We start from the raw sequence: 18,937 nt of genomic DNA on the forward strand, positions 1-18,937 counted from the left end.
CTACATCCGTTTTACACCCACTGCAAGTCTCACTGTGTAAAGTGATCAAAATGTTCTACCTGCTTAAAACCAGGTAGAACATTTTGCTACCAGGCTCATCCTCGACCTGTGATTCCATCTGAGACAGAATAATTTCCTAATCCACTCATATTTATATACAGCTGTGAAATGTTTTTATATATGGACACAATTAGCAGGATGAAAACTCAAAAATAAGAGCAGAACTTGTATTGTTTTCAGTATCTTTACTATAATTACACAGACAAAAACAATGTACAAGGTCTGGATGTTTCAGGCTCACTTCAGCTCGTACACTCTGCAGCACAAAGCGGCACGTCACACAGCACACAAAACGGTTCATCGAGTACAAAACTGGAAAAGAACGAGGTCGATGGAAAAACAGAAGCACATTTACAGTGATTTACATGAATTCAGTCCGCTGTTCACACGAGCACAGCCGCTCTCTTTATTCCAGATTAAGTGAAGATTTGATGGCAGTTTGAAATATTTTCTCATATCCGGATTTTTAGATTACACCTAAATTGTGGCTGATAAAAGATCTTTTTTTGTTTTCTGTTTAAACAAATGAAGCTGCTGGATTTTTTTTAAAAAAAGGAAGCAGTAGAAGTAACCTGAAACTTTTCTTTAAATGACATTTTAACAGCATCTGGAGAGCGTGTGGAGCAGCTCGGCCCGGTCCATCTCATGTACACTGACAAAATAAAGGCACAGACTGATGAAAAGAGCACGACTGAGATTAGTCCGTTTACAGTTTGCTAAAGGAGTCCTTTTGAATGATTCTGACTGGCTCCATTGGATAACTCACCTTGCACCTCTTTTTAGAGCCGAATATCACAGATACACAATGTGCCAAAAGTCTTACAAGAGGCAGAAACTAAGTTAGTAACAAGGATCTTTTGGGGGGGGGGGTTCATACATTAAAAGAAAGGGGAAGGGGGCAAAACAAAACACGGTGGCCATCAAGTGGCCACTCTAACAACCTACAATGTTCCTGTGTTTTGAACGAGAACCAGTTCCTGTTCCTCGAAGCCGTCCTGTTGCTCTTCTCTGTGCCCACAGATATGGAGGGTGCGTGTGATTGTATGCAGCAAATCATAGCACCAAAACTCTGAGCAGCTCCTTCACCCCTACACGGAGAGAGAGACGGTGGGAACGGCAGCGGTTTCTTGGCAGATGGGGAGGTCGCTCTTACGCCCGTTCTTTGCGCTTCAGTTTGGAGGACTTCTTGACTGTGCCGTTCTTGTTGAGCAGCTTCAGGACCTTCTCCTTGTGGTCGAGCACTTTCATCATGGTGTCTCTGGCCTCGGTCACCTGGTCCATCACCAGTTTACAGCGCTGCATGTTACCCTGAGGAGAAATGTACTGATTGAGTTTGCTAAACTCATTACTAACATTACATGTACCTGAAAGAGAGAAGCTGTTGGGCTTTTTCCAGCCTGCCTAACAAGAACAAAAAGGAACTACATGAACAAACTATAGAAGAAGAAAAAAAGCAGCAGTTTACAAAACTCAGAAGCCCAATCTGTGTTAAAGAGGATCTGTTATACTCATTTGCAGCCAATACTTCTATTCTTGGACTCCAGAGCAGCTTTGCATGATTACAGCTAAAAATAATCCTTATTTATCTTACACTGGGCCTGGTCCCACCCCTCAGTTCATCCTCTGTCTCCTCCCCCTTAAAGCGAAGCTTAATTTGATTGGCTGGCCATTGAACAGCTGTGTTACACATAACCATATGACCATATGAGGGCTATCTGCTGTCACTAGGATCATAGAGAGCCAAGTCTGTGCTTATAGTGGAGGTGTCAAACATAAGGCCCGGGGGCCAGAAATGGCCTGCCAAAAACTCCAGTTTGCCCTGCACATTTTGTTTAGAAAATGTGCAGGGCTTAAATTTTTGGACTTTGAAATCAATTTTACTTTAGTTTTAAACATGTTTTTGCTGCTGATGACACAGAGAGAAAAGCAGAGAGAACATTGGTTTGTTTTTAGTATAAAAACGGCAGAGCTTCACTTTTCAGATGCTTTACATTGTGGGTTCATAAGCTGTGCTATTCGAAACTTCAAGGAGAAATTCAGACAAGTTGACAAAACCAAATCGCCTCTAAAAAGTGAACTGGATTCAGAGAGACAATATTCTTCTATAACCAACTCAGCATCATCACTGGACCAGGGCAGGCGGACTCACCCAATAAGCAATAAAATTTGTATCCACATGGTTTATAACCAAATGAGTGTATTTTGGAGGGTGAAGCACTGAACTTTGCTTTGTCATTAACTTTGCTAATGACAGTGAGAGTATGACCAGAGCAGTGAGAGCCTGGCATTAAACAGATCACAGGTATGCCGTTTTTATTCGCACCGTTCTTCATGTTTTCATTCCTGTTTAGTCTTTTTTCTCCGCTGAGGTTTTAATTATCTATTTACTAAATATCTTAAAAGAAGTCCTGAAGTTCTTTAAACTGCCCACCCCACATGTATAACTTAGGAAATACTGATTTTTCTAATTTGCATAACCTGAGCAGTGAAACCTTTATTTTTAATGTGCAGCAACAACCTCACCTGTATTAGTTCGTTAATTCGGTGAAGGTCATCATCTGCGCCGGCTCTCTTCTTTGGAATCAGACCCTCCTGAAGGGTGGAGAGGCGGCTGTACACATCATGCTCCAAACTCGACTGCAGAACAAGCGACAAAAAAAATCTGCTTGTTAAAGAGCGTAAAAGTCTCTGAAATTGATTACATTTCTTTTTAAAAACAGAAGCTCAATTTAAGCACTGTTTTCCCCCAATTTAAAGACAAAACTATATTAACTGGGCCAATATAACAAAGGTCAGGAGGTCAGCACCCACCAGCTGCCTGAGCTGTGCCGCACACAGGTGAATCTTCCAGCCTTGTGCTCTGCATGCCACTCCTCTCTGATTGGCCATATCCTGCAAGGAGCCCTTCTTCTCTTCTGAAACATTAACAAAAAGCAGAATTAAACCGAGGAAAACGACAAAGAAGATTCAACACAAGCCTTTCAAACACTTCACTGATCGCTCCTCTGTATGTTTTTTAATTTTAACCTCAATTATGGTTATAACATTTTATTTGATTTTGGCTTTTTTTTTTAAAATGATAAAATCAAGATTATAATACAGGCAGCACGGTGGCACGGTGGTTAGCACTGTTGCCGCACAGCAAGAAGGTCCTGAGTTCAATTCCAACATCAGGCCGGGGTCTTTCTGTGTGGAGTTTGCATGTTCTCCCCGTGTTTGCGTGGGTTCCCTCCGGGTACTCCGGCTTCCTCCCACCGTCCAAAGACATGCAGCTTGTGGGGATAGGTTAATTGGAAAATCCAAATTGCCATTAGGTGTGAATGTGCGAGTGAATGTGAGTGCGAATGGTTGTCTGTCCCTGTGTGTTGGCCCTGCGACAGACTGGCGACCTGTCCAGGGTGTACCCCGCCTCTCGCCCTATGACAGCTGGGATAGGCTCCAGCACCCCCCTCGACCCTGAAAAGGATAAGCGGAAGCGAATGGATGGATGGAAGATTATAATACAAACAAAAGGAATTTGTTTCCTCTTATTGCATATTTGGTATTATTGTAGGGTCTGCCTTACAATATAAAGCGCCTTGAGGTGACTGTTGTTGTGATTTGGCGCTGTATAAATAAAACTGAATTGATTTTCTCTTGCATGATTCAGAAGCATAACAGTGCATTTTTGCTCAACCCCTCAAACTTTAAACTCACTTGATGTTTAGTTCAACTTGTGTCAAGATAAACAAATGGTTTTAACTTAGTTATCCATATGACATACCTGCAATTTAAATCAGTGTCTTTTATGTGTAATGATTTATCTTTATTTATAACAGTGTTTTCACATTAATGAGCTTTTCAGGGTTTGCACGCATTTTTCAAGGTCAATTTTCAAGCTTTTCCAGCACATTACCAAAAAATATATATATATTTTTTTTAAATGCACATTTCCCTTAGCATCACCTCTGTAAAGCCATGTAAATTAAAAAAATTTGTTAAAACATAGAAAAATGCCCCACAGACAAATACTGAAAAATGAAACTGTACACTATATGCATATTGCACAAACTCAAAACATATATACATTTCTCTTAAAAATTAAGATTTGCAAATGTGAACAAATCAACTTGTTAGAGATATTCATCTCCACTTGAAAAAAAACAACAACAACCCCACAACACAAGAAAACTGCACCGAACACCACAATGGTACACAGCAAGGCCAAACTAATAAGTCTTTTCATTAGATATTGATGCTTCTTTCCTATGTGACACAAAAAAAAAGGAGACAGATTTTTTTTTTTTTTTTTTTTTTTAACTAGTTAAGCACCCAGCACCCCCAAATATGGGGGCAAAAGGGAGGAGATCACGTTTAATCAGTTACAACACGAGGTCAGAAATATAAGTGTCGACATGAGTAGTTTCCACAGAAACCTCTGAATCTCAGCTAAAATCTCATATAAACCATTTCTAGAAACACCAAACAGAGCAAAGACACCAAACAGTTAAAAGAGCAGTTAAGTCACCATGAATCTGTTCTGTGGACAGGTAATATCCATATTTTGATTTATGATTTTCTGGAGTTAAATGTGAACTGAAGCATATTTTCAAAGGTGTTATATGCTATAAAATACTTTAAAAAAATAGACGAGGGATATAAAAACATCAAATTTTTCTATGTTTGAGTCACAGCAACTTTGCCATAGTAACATCTGCAGTAATATTTACATGTCTGATGATATCTCACAAGTGTTAGCTTTATTTTGATACCAAGACTGTTTACACAGAGTTTGTATTTGCAGAGAAATACTCCATTTATTTAGGTCGTTTCATTTTCGAGCAGAAAGCTCAGAAAACCCCTGGGGGCCTAACAGCTTAAAGTTAATTTCCAATAAAACCAACTGCAAGTTGTTTAACTACATTGTTGTCTATATTATTGTTAAAGTTGTTAAAATGCTCAAGCATCTACCTAAAATCTATTTATTTAGTCTATCATCAGCGATATTATTAAGTACAATTATAATGTATTGTTCATCTCTGGGTGGCCTTTAGGGTCAAAAACAGTCCCTGATCATGGCCTAACTCCCCACCGGGTGACTGTGTCACCCATCACCCTTACCTCTATTTTTCTTTTTTTTGGTTCTCATTTGAATTATAATAGTAATTAAAGTAAATACCTTTAATAGCCATGTTTTCAACTCTGTTTTTGAGTTCAGGATCTGCATGTTTGATGCATTAATGGATAATTGCGTTAAATAATAAAGATTTCAATTACTGACCAATTAATCATACAGCTGCACAAAAGTTTACAAAAATGTCCATCAATATTTACCACACATATAAGAATCTACAGTGAAATTAAAAAGCAACCCACCTTTTCAGTTACTGAAAAAGCTGCTGCTGGTATGAAATATTAAATATTTTTGTTTGCAGCCAGTAAGACACTCACCTTTGACCCGGATGTCGCTGTACCTCTGGAAATGGTGATAAGCAGCTTTCCAGGGGTTACGATAGTGCCGCAAAAGTGTAATAGGTGGGCGAGGCTTCACCGGCACGTAGCGCACTCCTTCTTCATCTTCAACATAGAAACGGGTGTTACAAAACTAATAGTGCAGACAGGAAACATCACCATCATCATCGGCACCGCCATGATCAGGTTACATACCGACATACTCCCTTGGTGGAGATTCCCGTCTCTCGGCCCTGCCGGTGATGGGCCTGCCTGGGGTCTTCTCCTCATCCGTGCTGTTAGTCTCGACCATCTCGCTCTCCTCTGTGGAAATGACATGCTGCTGCTTGCGGGGCTTCTTTCTCGGGGAGGCTCCAGGGATCAGATCGCCTGTGGCTGGGGTGCTCAGGGTGGACGTCTGTGTGGTGAGGGCTGGGGCTGCTGACATACTCGTGTTGGGATCTAAGGGGAAGCCTGCATGTTAGTTTTTATTTATATTTTCTATAAAGATGATCTTTAACATTTGGAGCACAAACGTGTTTGTCACCTGGCTGAGAGGTGTCCATCGCCTCCACTTCCTGCTTGATTTTCACATCTGGGCAGACAGAGCTCGTGGCACATGCTGGAGTGCTGCTGGCAGCCGGCTGGGTGGGGGAAGCCACAGTGTTGGCCATCGAGGCCGGGACAGGGGGAGTCACAGCCATGGCAGCCGGCAAGGAGGACAGGACAGTGGAGGGCTGCGAGGGAGGCACGGGGCCGGGTGTAGCCAGCATGGTGGGGATGGCTTGAGCGAGGTGCTGGGTGCTCGAGGACACCGCCTGCTGCTCTCCGCCCTGAGAAGGCAATGCTTCTACTGTAGCTATGACAGGAGGGGCCACTGCCATGTGCACCTCAGCTTTGGGCTTCACTCTGATGGATGAACAAAACCCGTTACATCACTGACACGGAACAGGAAGTGAACACGCATGTAACAAATGAGACACAAGCTCACCCAGCGGGCCGAGGCGATCCCGCTCCTCTCACGCCGCTGTCAATTCTCCCAGTACTGGCTTCAGTCTGGGCGGGGATCAGGTTCTTACGAACACACCTGAGAAAGGGGAAGTGTAGAAAAGAAAACATTAAACTATTTTCCTGGAATTGGAAGTTTGATATGGTTCGACATGGATATTTTGACACTGTGGATTCAGAGCTGTTGATCAGCGTGTGAAAGTAATCCTGCATTTAGAGCGATTACTGACAATCTCCAACAACGATGCTTCTGTGTTTCTCCCTCACTCCTCTACTCTCATCATGTTTGGTTAAAGAGATTTTATATATAAGCTTGAAAATATTCAGTTCAGTGCTTTTTCAAACCTTTAGTTTGTTTACTCTGGTTAGAATAAGTTGCTGAGTTTGCAACTTTTCCTATGTTTTGGTTTCAAAACTAGCCATCTCTCTAGTAGGGAATCATCTGTGTATTCATCTCAGTTTTATTTCTACCCTGCAAAATGTCTCAGCATTCTCCATATTTATTTTGCTTTATTGAATTTATTGAGCTATTTTACTCAATAGACTCATTTTACTATATTTCATACAGCTTTTTATTTATGTGGTGATATTATTCAAATTGAAACTAACTAAGAGTGAAATGTAAGCCAAAATTTTAGAAAAACAAGATGTAAGGTTTACTGCAAAACCCTGCTTCGTGTGTTATACTCACGTTTCATTGGCGGGCTTCTTGCGGAGAATACTCGGTCTTGGGGAGGAGACCAGTGTGGGAGCTCCTCCCACTCCTCCCCCCTGGGTGTGCGCCTGCACCATGGTGGCTACCGGCTGGGTCGTGCTGAAGGTGCTGCTAATGGGGCTTGCTACAAAGCCATCAGCTAAAACAACCCCTGAATTTAAAAAAACATTAATTACAAACAAATTTCAGTAAAAGACTCAGAGACCAGGCTATTTGGTATGATCTAAGTAACTACCAGGCTTTGCTTCAGACTGCGGTTGCTGCTGCTGTTGAGTGACCGGCGCCTGCTGTATTCCCTGTGTGGTGATTGACGCAGACGTGTGCAAACCCTGAACGCCTATCGATGCAGGTTGAATGCCCTGCGCTGCAATCGGTGCTTGCTGAATCCCCTGGGTGCTGATCTGTGCAGACGGCAGACCGATGCGGTCCACTGCCATCAGCTGCATGTGGTTCAGGTGCACAGTGGTCGCCACGCCCACTCCAGCTTGAGCTGGCAACGCTGAACTCGGAGCTTGAGGAGTAACTTAGAGAGCACAAAAGGGTAAAAGATTTTTCATTACACTAAACTAGACTTAAGTCCTTCCAATAATGAGCAGACACTGGGACTATAGCAAGTGCTTACCGGGGTACTGGCGGATGGTGGACACAGAGCTGCTAATAGGGGTGTAGGTATGTGTCAGAGGGTATGACGAAGAGTAGGCAGGCAGGAAATACTGGAACTGCACTGGTACAGAAGGTCTTAACAAGAAAGAAACAAGAATTAAAACAAGATTGGATTGGTTGTCTTCATTGTCTGTGATGTTTTTAATACTTTAAACTCTTGTGATCTGGATCATTGCCACATGCTGGTCCAGACTTAAAGAGATATTTAATATATTTAATACTTTTGATTAATATATTTTTCTTCAAATGTTCAAAAATAAATTTTCAAAAAAAAGGGGGAGCTGATTTTTTTCCCTATAGCTTAGTTTGAATTGGAAGTTTTATGGAGGGAGAACAATAAAGAGGATATGCTGAAAGGTAAAATGGAAAACACAATGTGACACAACTTGTTTTCTAATTGGCCAAAAATTTCAGCTGAAATTAAACTTGGATTAATTCCACAACTTTAGAGGAAATAAGAGGAAAGCGCACAGATTTTTGATACAACTGTGTAATACCCCATCATATGATCAGACTAAATTCCACAGCACAGTGAGCTCACCTATTGTCGCTGCGGGCTTCCATGGTGACAGGGTTGGGAGAAGACCTGTGGCCAGGGATGGGGATGAGGTTGGCTCTCTCTCCTGGGTAGTCAGGCTGAACACGGGGTGAAGAATGGGCAATAGGCTGAGGGACCACTTTAGCTGTGAACAACACCCCAGAAGACTGTTAAGAAAAGCTACATGCTAATAATGAAAGGTGAGATAGCATATGTAGGGATGTGCATGAACTAGAAATAATATTTCATTACTTCCAAGATGTAAACACGCAGCTCGTTCTGTTCCATGTCATTTAAAAAGGCAGCAGCACAAAAATGAATGTTGCATGAACGAGGCTAAAGAGTCAACATACCAACAGGGATGGTGGAGGTGGTCACTGCTGTAGCATGAGAAGAGTGTGAGGCCATTGTCATAGTGACAATTGTGCTACTCGTCATTTGGGTGTGTGTCACAGCGCCTAAACAGAAATGAAACAAGATTTCAGCTTCTTCTTTAGTAACAACACAAAGATTTTGACATGCTGACGCATTGCTAATCAAGATAAAAGCTGATACCTATTGTGGTTGTTGATGGCACAGTGTTCGTGGCAACTATTGGTGCCACAGTTGCTGCAGCTACTGGTGTCACATTACTGAATATGGATTTCTGTGTGGAAAAAAGGCAAGATTTTAGTTATTATGCAAAATAAATATTGCATATTTTTGCAGTGCATCATTAAGAGTAGTAACCTGTGTCATTGTGTGCGGAGGCTGGGGCTTCTGAGCTCCGACTGCAGGGTGTGATGGCAAAGTGATCCGTGTGGCTGTGTCACGGGTCCCCTGAGGCCTCTGGATGCTGACAGCGGGTGGAGGGGGGTGAATGGTCATTGCTGGACGCCTGAAATAGTAAAATAAATAAATAGTTAAATATGACCTCTTCAAAAATGCAAAGTAAACAAGTAGCACTAAACTGCGAACAAACTTGGCTAAGAACACTGAACGATCTCAGACTTTATCTTTTCTTACCCATGTATCACCTCTGGAGAGTGTGAGACTGTTTGGCTGATAACTGGAGATTGAGTTCTAGTCACTGAGATGGGAGCCACCACGGTTGGGAGGACAGCTGTAGAGGTTGTTGCAGGAGATCGGGACTGTGGACAGTATGGAAAAAAAAAACAGCAGCAGTCTTATACTCTGTGCTTCTACATAACTAACATGAATATTCTTATTTCTTTAAAGTTCTGCAGGGCACCTGAATCTGGTGAATGATGTGCGGCACTGTAGGCTGGGCAGTGCCTGCACTTGCTCCAGTGGCTGGTCGCAAGACAGTTTTGGAGCTGGACATAACAGCTGCTGCAGCAGCCCCTGCAGGACAGAAAATACAGCAATCCATCAAAATGCAAGCCTGACATACTGTCGACAACATTTAGGAGATGACTGTCCAAATCAGTCTGCATCTAACTTTTACTTTCTCTTTGACAGATCATTTACAAGTACTCGTTTCCCAAAGCTGCACTAAAGTTACTCCCACAGGAGTCTTCCTCGCTATATACCTCGAGGCAAGTGTGGTGGGAAGGACTGCTGAGGAACTGCAGCAGGGGTCCTGATGATCTGAAAGTTCGGCATCAGGTGCACGTTGCTTGAGTGACCCTTAAACACCAAGAAAGTAGTACAGGTCTTTAGTTATCAGCAGGAAAAAGACAAACATTAAAAGCAAATGTAGAAAAGACTCACCTGCTGACCACTGATGGTTGCCACAGGGATAGACGGGGTGGTAGCGATGCTGCTCTCGATGGTGACTGTTATGTGACCAGGCACCTTGGGGGGTATGGGCATATGAGCCTGGTTGGAAGCTGGTGCTGGAGCAATAAGACGACTTGGCATTGGTGACTTCAAGACCGCCTGAAAAAGACATAAATTTAAAAAAAATTAACATCTGTTTGTTTTTACAAATAATACAAGCTAGATGATCAGATTCAGACAGCCCAGGTGAAAAGTTCAAGCTCAAGTAAAAAAAGAAATATCCTATCATGAGATTCCTGTCTACAGCATAACATTTTCCCCCCACAGATCAGAGTTTTACTGAACCTTTTGGTACTTCAGAGCTAATTTTAACTTTTTTAAGTTATTGTTGGGTAGCTTAGTCTACAATAACATACTTTTTTAAAATATAAGGAAAATTGTTGTCTTGTTATTTTCAGGAATTGCAAAAGCTGAGACCAGGGGAAAAATGTTACGTTGAACACTGTCTACACTCAGAAAACTTTGCCAATATAAGAGAGCAGATGGTTAAGTTTATAGAAACTCAAACAGGGACTTAAAGGTCACCTTCATCTGGCTTTCAGTAAGCACTGCAGGCTGGCCCTGTGGGAGCTGGACAGAGGGGGTGGGTAAGGTCGCAGGTGTGCCGGGCTGAATGGCCACGTTTTGGGTGGCAGCTGGAGGCTGGCCGAGCTGCGTCTGTACTTGTGGGTATGGTCTGACCACCATGGTCTCTTGCTTTTCATCTCTGAAAGTCGAGGTTCCCCCGCCACCGGCAGGTGGATGATCATGCTGACCGTGGTCACCATCCCGACTGCTGTCTGCATCTCCACCACCTCCACCTGAGGAAAAACAACTTGATTAGATATCAACTACACACTTACATCTTCTCTGCCGTTTTTGTGTGATTAAATGTTACCTGAAGCGTTTGACGGTTGATTTACAGGCACCAGGTTTCCAGGTGCTGGGATCTGAGGTGCTCCCCCACTGGAAGCAGGCAGCCCGTGTCGGGGGAATTGCTGGGAGCTCATTTTAACTATTTATGATCTAAAACAGGATGCAAAGCAGATGCACACAGGATATGACAAAGTTAAAAACACTACCATAGTCATCATAGGACACAGGGAGAAAAGGCTGAGGAATGCCAGATTTGCCAAATTACACAAGAAACTGACTGAAAATCTGTGACAACTGGTCTAATGGAGTTATTAATCCAAAGTGAGATTTTTGGGGTCAAATTGTTTTGGATATAACGGGAGGTGAGGAAAGAGGTTCAAAAATGAGTTTCCACCGCCATCTGTAAAACACAATGGAGGCTCAGTCGTGGAGGATGTTTTAAAAGTAATTATGAATACAAAACGTTACGAATGTAAGCTCGTTAGAATTGCACAAACTCCGTTTTGGCCTTATGTACTGTATTTCCATGTATGTTTGCATGTTTCAAATAATTTCTGCACCCATTTCCCAATGTGTCAAGACTTTTTGCACAGTACAGTTCAGTTTCTAATAGGCTTTTTTCCCATACAGCCGCTGTATGCCTACTACGATTTAAAAATGAAATACATTTATGACACAAATATCTTAAATAACGGCATAACTGTTCATTATGGACGTGCTTTGCATAGTTGTGGATACAGACTCTCTTCACTCTTACTGAAAATACTAAAACATCCAATTATTAAAGTTAATTATTGTAGCTACGTACAGACAACATGAGACTGTAAGCCCTGAATACCACACAGGGTTAGCTTCAGTATCCCGGGATGGGGTTAAATTCCCGACCTGAATATAGATTATTTGCCCCTGGTATAAATACAAGTATGCCGTGAAATTTTAGCTCACACTTTGGTCACAAAATATTTGAAAACCTCTGCTCTTGACGATCCAGTCCGAGGACCTCAACAACAACAAAAGCCATGTAGATTAACCCTTCACATGCAGCGCGGGAACGTAAAACGGACAGACGGAGGGCAGAGGACGTGTCCATGACATTTAGAGCTGTTTAAAATCACAGAAAATGCTGTATTTGAGTGTCTGAAAAGGATCGAACGGTTTCAGTACCTTTGTTTGGCATTATGTAGTCGGTATCGTATGACACACAGCAAACTGAGTCGATGCGCACCAAATATGACGTTAACAAGCATGCACAGAGAAGGCCTTTCAACTAGAATCACACCCGTTTTCAGCTCAGTCAGATACTATCCACCGTGGTGGCTGTTTTAGCCTCTGTAACCCTAAAACCGAAAAGCTGCCTCATTAGGCAGCTATCCCACCTAGCAGCATGCTAACATGGAAGCGCTAGCCCCGCTAACCTGCTTTTCATGCCAAATCCTGAACTTTCTACAGAGTACAGCGGCACAAACTTCCTACAGCTAAAATGACAAAAAGGCTGTTGTGTGTGCGCAGACTTTACCGTATCGATGAGTTGCTGGGCAATGCTCGTTTTGTGGATTACAATTTTTCCATTCGTCTTTTCTTTTTTTCACTCTCAAAATGCAAGCCGGAAGACCGCTGAGAAAGGACTGCACCTACTTTCTACATTCAACCAACCAGAGAAGGGACTGCTCGATCGCTGGCCAATAGAAATGTTTTTAGCGCCATAAAGCGGTACAACGGGCTGAAGGAGGTAGGCGGTTGTTAGGGGGGACGCTAAGACACTCTAGTCACGTGATCGACGGACGCAATCGAGCTCACTTTGGAGCCAAGTGGGAACCTCCGAAAAAATGAAGCCAAGGCGGAAGTGCAAAAAACTGCAGTTCTTCTAAAGGCCACTTGATGCTGCCTATGCTTCAACAGCAATGAAATATCCGCACAGAAAGTAATTAAATCAAAGAAATAAGCGACCAGACACATAATTCAAGAATTAAATTACAAAAAACACCCCAATATATTTAAAGTAAAGGATTTCAGGCACCCCTCATAATGTGCCAACTCTTGGTGTATTCCAATAGTCAGTACTTGTTAAATGTAATGAAATATTTTAAATCCTGTTAAACGTTAAGCTGTCTTTAACATGTAAATTTCCTGATTTACGGGAGAAATAAACACTGTTAAAATGGTCTCCACTGCCTGATTTTTGTTTTTTAATAAACAGGAGCTCAGTACCCATTTGCAAATCAAATAAAACATATCCCTAGGTTTTTTTTTTAATGTTTTCATTTTCGCTTACATGCAAAACAAACAAAGAAAGCTTCTAAATTTTCCCTTTCACTCATGTTGCTATCCTTTTGTCACCAATCACAAGGACAGGAACAAAACTTAAAGTAAAGCTTCAAAACATTAAGATCCAAGCCCTTAAAGACATTTTGTTCTCTTACACTTTATGCTTGCCCCACTACTAAAAAAGCTCTGGCATGAAGTTCAGTCCCAGCACACCGAGGAGGAGCAACTGTAATACCTTCACATAAACACTAGAGAGCAGCAGCAGGTCATCAAAACATCTTTACATTCTCTACATGTTTCCATTACCCCCTTTCCCCTTTTTAGTCACACTGAGTTTCTCATCTTATACCCATTTTGGTTAGCAACCTTTTTGGTTCCTCGTCAGAGCAAATCACAGTGTTGGATATTAACCCCCCCCCTCAGAAAAAAAAACGTACTTAGCTAATTTTTCAACTTAATCTTTTTTCTACTGAATCTCCATAATGAGTATTTTTAATTTATGTTCTAAAGTATATTTCAGTGAAAATTTGCATTAGTAGGTGGGGTTATGTTTTAAATAAAACAGTTTTTAAATATAGAATTATGCTCAAAGTCTTCTCTAGCCCCTTTTCATGTAAAACATCTGTATCACCCCAGAAGTCCAGATGTTTACTTTACCCCCATGTATATTGCCGATCATATATCTTTTGGTTTCCTGTGAGCCCCGACATGATAACCAATTTTATAAAACATCCTGGAAGCTCCCCTGGTATATGTCAACGTTATTATGATTAACTTCATGTAGAAGTACATGTAAAAAAATATTTTAGCCAACTGACATAAAAATAAGAACTAAACTTAACGGAAAAAATGAGAAAAATATTTTCTGTGATTTTCTGCTTTGGTCAAAATTATTGCTTTAGTTTATCTTTGTTTACTGAGACTAAAATTACAGTGAAACTACACAATTAATCATAACCACAAACACCATCTGGAAAAAATGTATACAACAAAGTAAAAACGATTGGAAAGATATAAAACTATGCACAACTCTGGGTCATATCGTTAGGCTATTCAGCTGCTGGATTACAAACTACACATCTCATACCATCAGTGTGATCAAATAGATATATACATATTTCTTGTGGGAAACATGTGAAAAAGTTCTGTAGAAACAGCAACAGGATTAGGACATATGAAACTGTACTTTATATAGTTTTTAAGGGATTTATGATGCTGTTTTTGGGACTAGCTGATTTTTAGCTAACAGGTGGAAATGTATGTTTAAAGGTCGGTTCAACAACTGTAGGATGAATTTGGCATAGATATTTCTGTTGCCCAGCGACTTTGCTGATGCCATGCCTTTTTCTTTTGCCCTGTTTTGGAAATATGCTGCCCTCCATTAGCACAATCAAAAATTGCTCCTTTATTATAAGTAAATATGTTGTAATGTATTTCAGCATTAGCGCACATCTACTTCAGTTAGTTTGCACTATTTTTCAAAGCTAAAAACTAATTGCCCCTTGGGGATAAATAAAGTTTTTCTGATTCTGATTCTGACTATCAAATTTATGGCACCATTTCTGTTTTGTTTTTTTCATGTTTTCTGCCATTTATATACTTTTATAATCTAGGATATTAATATTAAATTGTATTAATATTAAGCTTCATAAGATTATATACTGGTGCCTGACCGGGATTATACAAAAGAGTTAAAAGAGATGCAGGACATAGTAATTAACAACATGTAAAAACAGTCAAGACAACCAGACCAACAGAAAGATTGAAAAAGCAGTCACAGGAAAATAAAAACTCTTTCAAAGTAAAACAGGAAATAGACGCTGCTAAATATGGAAGTAGGTAAACTCCTAGTAAACACAAAGCAGAGGAACACAGGGATGTAAGAGTAATAATAAAACTGGAACCCAAAACTAAACAAAAATCAAAACGATAGACTTCACACACCAATGATTAATTATATAAAGGAAAAGAGTATTGGTATGATAAACTAAAAGAGAACATTTTAAAAGAGTATATGAATATATATGAAGATAAGGTATAACAGTTATTTAAGTCACTACAGTATTTTCCCACTTAAGTGTTAAAACAGTGTCAAGTTCTTCTTTTTTTTCTACATTAACATGAGTGAAAATTCACAAATGATCTTTCATCAGCGATCAGCTCTCTCCCCATAGTCGTCATTTATATCCACCTGCATCATAAAGGGTTATTCAACCACTGCTGCCTGCTGAGGCATGCCATGGAATTCCCCAGCTGTGCCTATTCAGTTGCATACACCTGCCGGTATGTTTCTTTAAGTTGTGAAACACTCGTGAATTCTTTGGATATTATTTGTGACTGGTTTTATTTGGAACGATTAAATGAGTCCAAGGAAGTAAGCAGTAAGTTAGTAAGATCAGTGATTAAAATCAAGGAAATGTTAACATGAGTACCAGCAAAAGAAAGAAACACTGTTTTTCTGTGACATACCAGTTTGACTCTTACTCATTTGTCTGCATTGTTAATTACTCATAACCATTTCAGACTTCAGTTAAGTGACTTTTCACAGCTGTACAATGTCTGATCTTAATGTTGACTCATTTTTTATTTTGGTTTTTTGGTTTTTCTTTGGCATGAAGGTTGTCCTCTGCAGCACGTCTCTCCGTGTTGCTACAGACACAGTGTGTTTTGACTCATCTAATAATTCCTTCCCTACAATGAATCGGCCTTTCTGGATTGCGCAGCACAGTTGATTCACTGGAAACCACTAGCAGACCCAGACAGCAACCAGCTAAAGCACCAAAGAGAGGTTCTCCGTGGTTAATGAAGTATACTCTCCCCAAGAACCCCTTTCAAACATGGCAGCTTCATTATCTCACAACTCAATTAATTAAACAAGTCATTATGTCTGAACTCCATCAAACACTGGGGCACCACAGAGAGCTCACAAAGCTCCAGATTCTTTCAACTCAGTTTGGCTGTTCTCCCAGATGTTACAGTAAAGTTTCCTGTCCAGGCATCCATGAAAAAAAAAGGATTTGTAAGGTTTAGCAGAAAGTTACTTACATTAGCCAGATGTTAACATATAATGATGTGGTAGTTGGTGGCTAGCTACAGAGATATAGTTAGGCTAATATATAGACATCAACATAGAGCAGATGAAGGATCATGTTCAGACGTTCGTGTTGAGGGTCCCCGATGGGCAAAGTGGAGTTGAAGTTTGAACTGGATTCAAAGTCACCATCTGGCCAGAGAGTTTGCCCGTTCTCCCGTGTCTGCATGGGTTCTCTACAGGTACTCTAGCTTCCTCCCACTATCCAAGGATATACATAGGCTTAGGTTAATTGGAGATTATAAAATGATTAATGGCACAAATGTAAGTGTGAATGGTTTGTCTCTCTATGTTGGTCCTACCATCGACTGGTGGCCTGTCTAGGGTGTACCCCCCTCTCACTCTAGGCCCCAGTCCATTGGGTAAGAAGAAGAAAATAGATGGATGGAGCTTAAAGACATGCTGCACATGAACAGTGCTGATAAAACGCTGCAGAAGCTGATAATGATGACTTGGACTTTTGTCTTAAAAAAACAAGACAAAACACTTTAGCAAAAAGACATCATCCTCATGAGAACGTGACAGACATGTCACCCAAACAATGCTCAGCTGAAATCGACAGAGCTTTGCTGTGACGTTAGGTTGAAGTAGGAGATCGGAATAAGCTCCTTTTCTCTAAGATGTCAGCTCCTCCCTGCTGGATGCATCTTCTGCTGGAGTTCTTCGTCTCCACCATCACCAAGTGGTGCTCATTTGATCTAATGTTGTTGAGTCTTTACCGTACTACATAGAGGTGACTGTTATTGTAAGCTGACTTTTTATAAATAAAGCTTAATTGAATTAAGTCGAGCAGTTCAGCAAATAATGTTGCAGTGGACTCAGGCCGAAAAATTTGCTGCCAGTGGCCTCCTCTGAGAGATTTGCATCGTCTCTCTAACATCCCTAAAATTAGAAGTCAGTGCCCTGATTTATGTGGAAACGCTGAGGGGGCGGGGGCACATTCCATGGCTGCTGTAGGCAGGAAGTTTTGGAATCTCCATGGAAATCAAGGCAAAACACAGAGCCCCACAGTTATTTTTCCGAATATTTCACACATGCCTTTAGTACAAAATGTGCTCAAAAGGAAAGGAGGACAGATGATTTGTTACCAACTGTCCCCTTCATTCCTCACACACACTTCGATTGTATCTCGCATTGCTTCAAATGGCGCTTGACTTTAACATTTTTCTGACTGTAGATGAAGCGTGAATTATGTGGAGTGCATTTCACACGAGTCTGCACTTTCATACCATGAAAAACAAACAAAGTCGAAATTCAGAACATTGACATCTGTTCTTGATCCACTCTGATTGAATCACGCGCACAGTTGGCAGGAGTCACAGTGGTGAAATCACGGCGATAACCTGACAACAGTCTTTGTAAGTTATGCTCCAGTCCGCATGTATGTGGAATGCATACATGAAGGTTTAACCTTTCTCCATGCAGGCTGGAGGAGGATGACTTTTCAGCTAAATTTCCCACTATGATGCTGTTCAAACTTAGTACTCACGTAACCCTAACCTTTTCCCTCAGCTGAGCTTCACCTCACTCGCAGTTACTGACATACGAGTCAGGAAATGTGATCTGCATTTGCACAGATAGGACCAAAATAATGGGAAATCACAGACCGCATGGTGCCAAAGCTGAAAATGGTACTCAACACATGGCGATTTATTACTGCAGCTTTTCCCCGCCTGAGAAAAGTGGCACTCGCCTATGACAAGTAAAGGCAGCGAGAGGAAAATGTTTGGCATCTGAGGAATGAAATTCCAACCTCAGCAAGGGGGAACAAGGAAGACAAAAATATTTACATTAAAATTAAAAGTTTACCGAGGAATTCCTGCATGTCCCTGCACATCTTGAGAATATATAAGAAAGCACATCCACATCAAAATGCAATCAATTACTTGGCATTTGATCTGATTATTTGAGGTTAAATTTGTATTTCCATTTAACTTGAGTGACATTACAGGTTCTCTTATTTTCTGAGAATTCGTGTGGATTAGTTCCTGCTGGGCAGGTTTGGAGAATCACTTTGTGTGAGATGAAATCTAAAATCCTCAAGAACTTAATTTACTTAGGATTTGAGGTACAGCTTCTGGTATTTGTCATGCAAGATGCCTTTATCTTAACAGCAAGATAGAAAAAGATTGCTGTGGAACTAATACGGTACATTTTCTACAAGTACAAGAGTACTTGCAGTGTTTTTGTACATCATATTGTGTCTCTGCTTGACGAAGACCAACCACAGCTGAGCAGTCATAGAAGTCACAGAAGAATAGAGAAGATCTTGGCTCAGTTGATGTAGTAGATTTATTGGAAGGATGACTGATAACTGAGGAGAGACTTCAGCCATTTTAAAGAAAACTTGGAGTCAAACAGTAAGTACAAAAGTTTAACCTCAACAGCCTGGTCATCCCCTAAATCCAGTATATCTAAAGAGACCAAAACTACAAAACTAGTAGATTTTTGTCACTTTGGGGATCAGCCTCAAGTGGACAGAGGATAGAGGCTGAATTTTTCAAACTCGAAGATTTCTGAGGTCACTGAG

At 41.0% G+C, this 18,937-nt stretch overlaps 1 protein-coding gene across 1 annotated transcript; it reads right to left on the minus strand.

Annotated features, from left to right (window-relative positions):
* Positions 1-225: 225 nt before the first annotated feature.
* On the minus strand, positions 226-12,816 carry sap130a (Sin3A associated protein 130 a). Its single transcript, XM_006790421.2, has 21 exons — positions 12,568-12,816; positions 11,074-11,201; positions 10,722-10,996; positions 10,128-10,295; positions 9,947-10,043; positions 9,646-9,758; positions 9,420-9,544; positions 9,144-9,291; positions 8,970-9,060; positions 8,768-8,872; positions 8,418-8,559; positions 7,836-7,951; positions 7,449-7,736; positions 7,190-7,364; positions 6,482-6,577; positions 6,038-6,399; positions 5,707-5,952; positions 5,491-5,616; positions 2,872-2,975; positions 2,584-2,697; positions 226-1,368 (listed from the first exon to the last, which is right to left on the minus strand). The coding sequence occupies exons 2-21, from the start codon at positions 11,183-11,185 to the stop codon at positions 1,210-1,212; spliced, it is 3,162 nt and encodes a 1,053-aa protein (XP_006790484.2). The 5' UTR covers positions 11,186-11,201; positions 12,568-12,816; the 3' UTR covers positions 226-1,209.
* Between the last annotated feature and the right edge of the window lie 6,121 nt (positions 12,817-18,937).

This window comes from Neolamprologus brichardi, chromosome 23 (assembly GCF_056152115.1).
Source record: "Neolamprologus brichardi isolate AB-2024 chromosome 23, ASM5615211v1, whole genome shotgun sequence".
NCBI lineage: Eukaryota > Metazoa > Chordata > Actinopteri > Cichliformes > Cichlidae > Neolamprologus > Neolamprologus brichardi.

Excerpts from the sequence above, each read along its gene's own strand:
- sap130a (XM_006790421.2), bottom strand. The coding sequence starts at position 11,185 with ATGAGCTCCCAGCAATTCCCCCGACACGGGCTGCCTGCTTCCAGTGGG. Across the intron at positions 9,545-9,645 it reads ACATCATTCACCAGATTCAG|TCCCGATCTCCTGCAACAAC; the intron begins GTGCCCTGCAGA and ends TACTGTCCACAG. Across the intron at positions 8,873-8,969 it reads GCCATCAACAACCACAATAG|GCGCTGTGACACACACCCAA; the intron begins GTATCAGCTTTT and ends ATTTCTGTTTAG.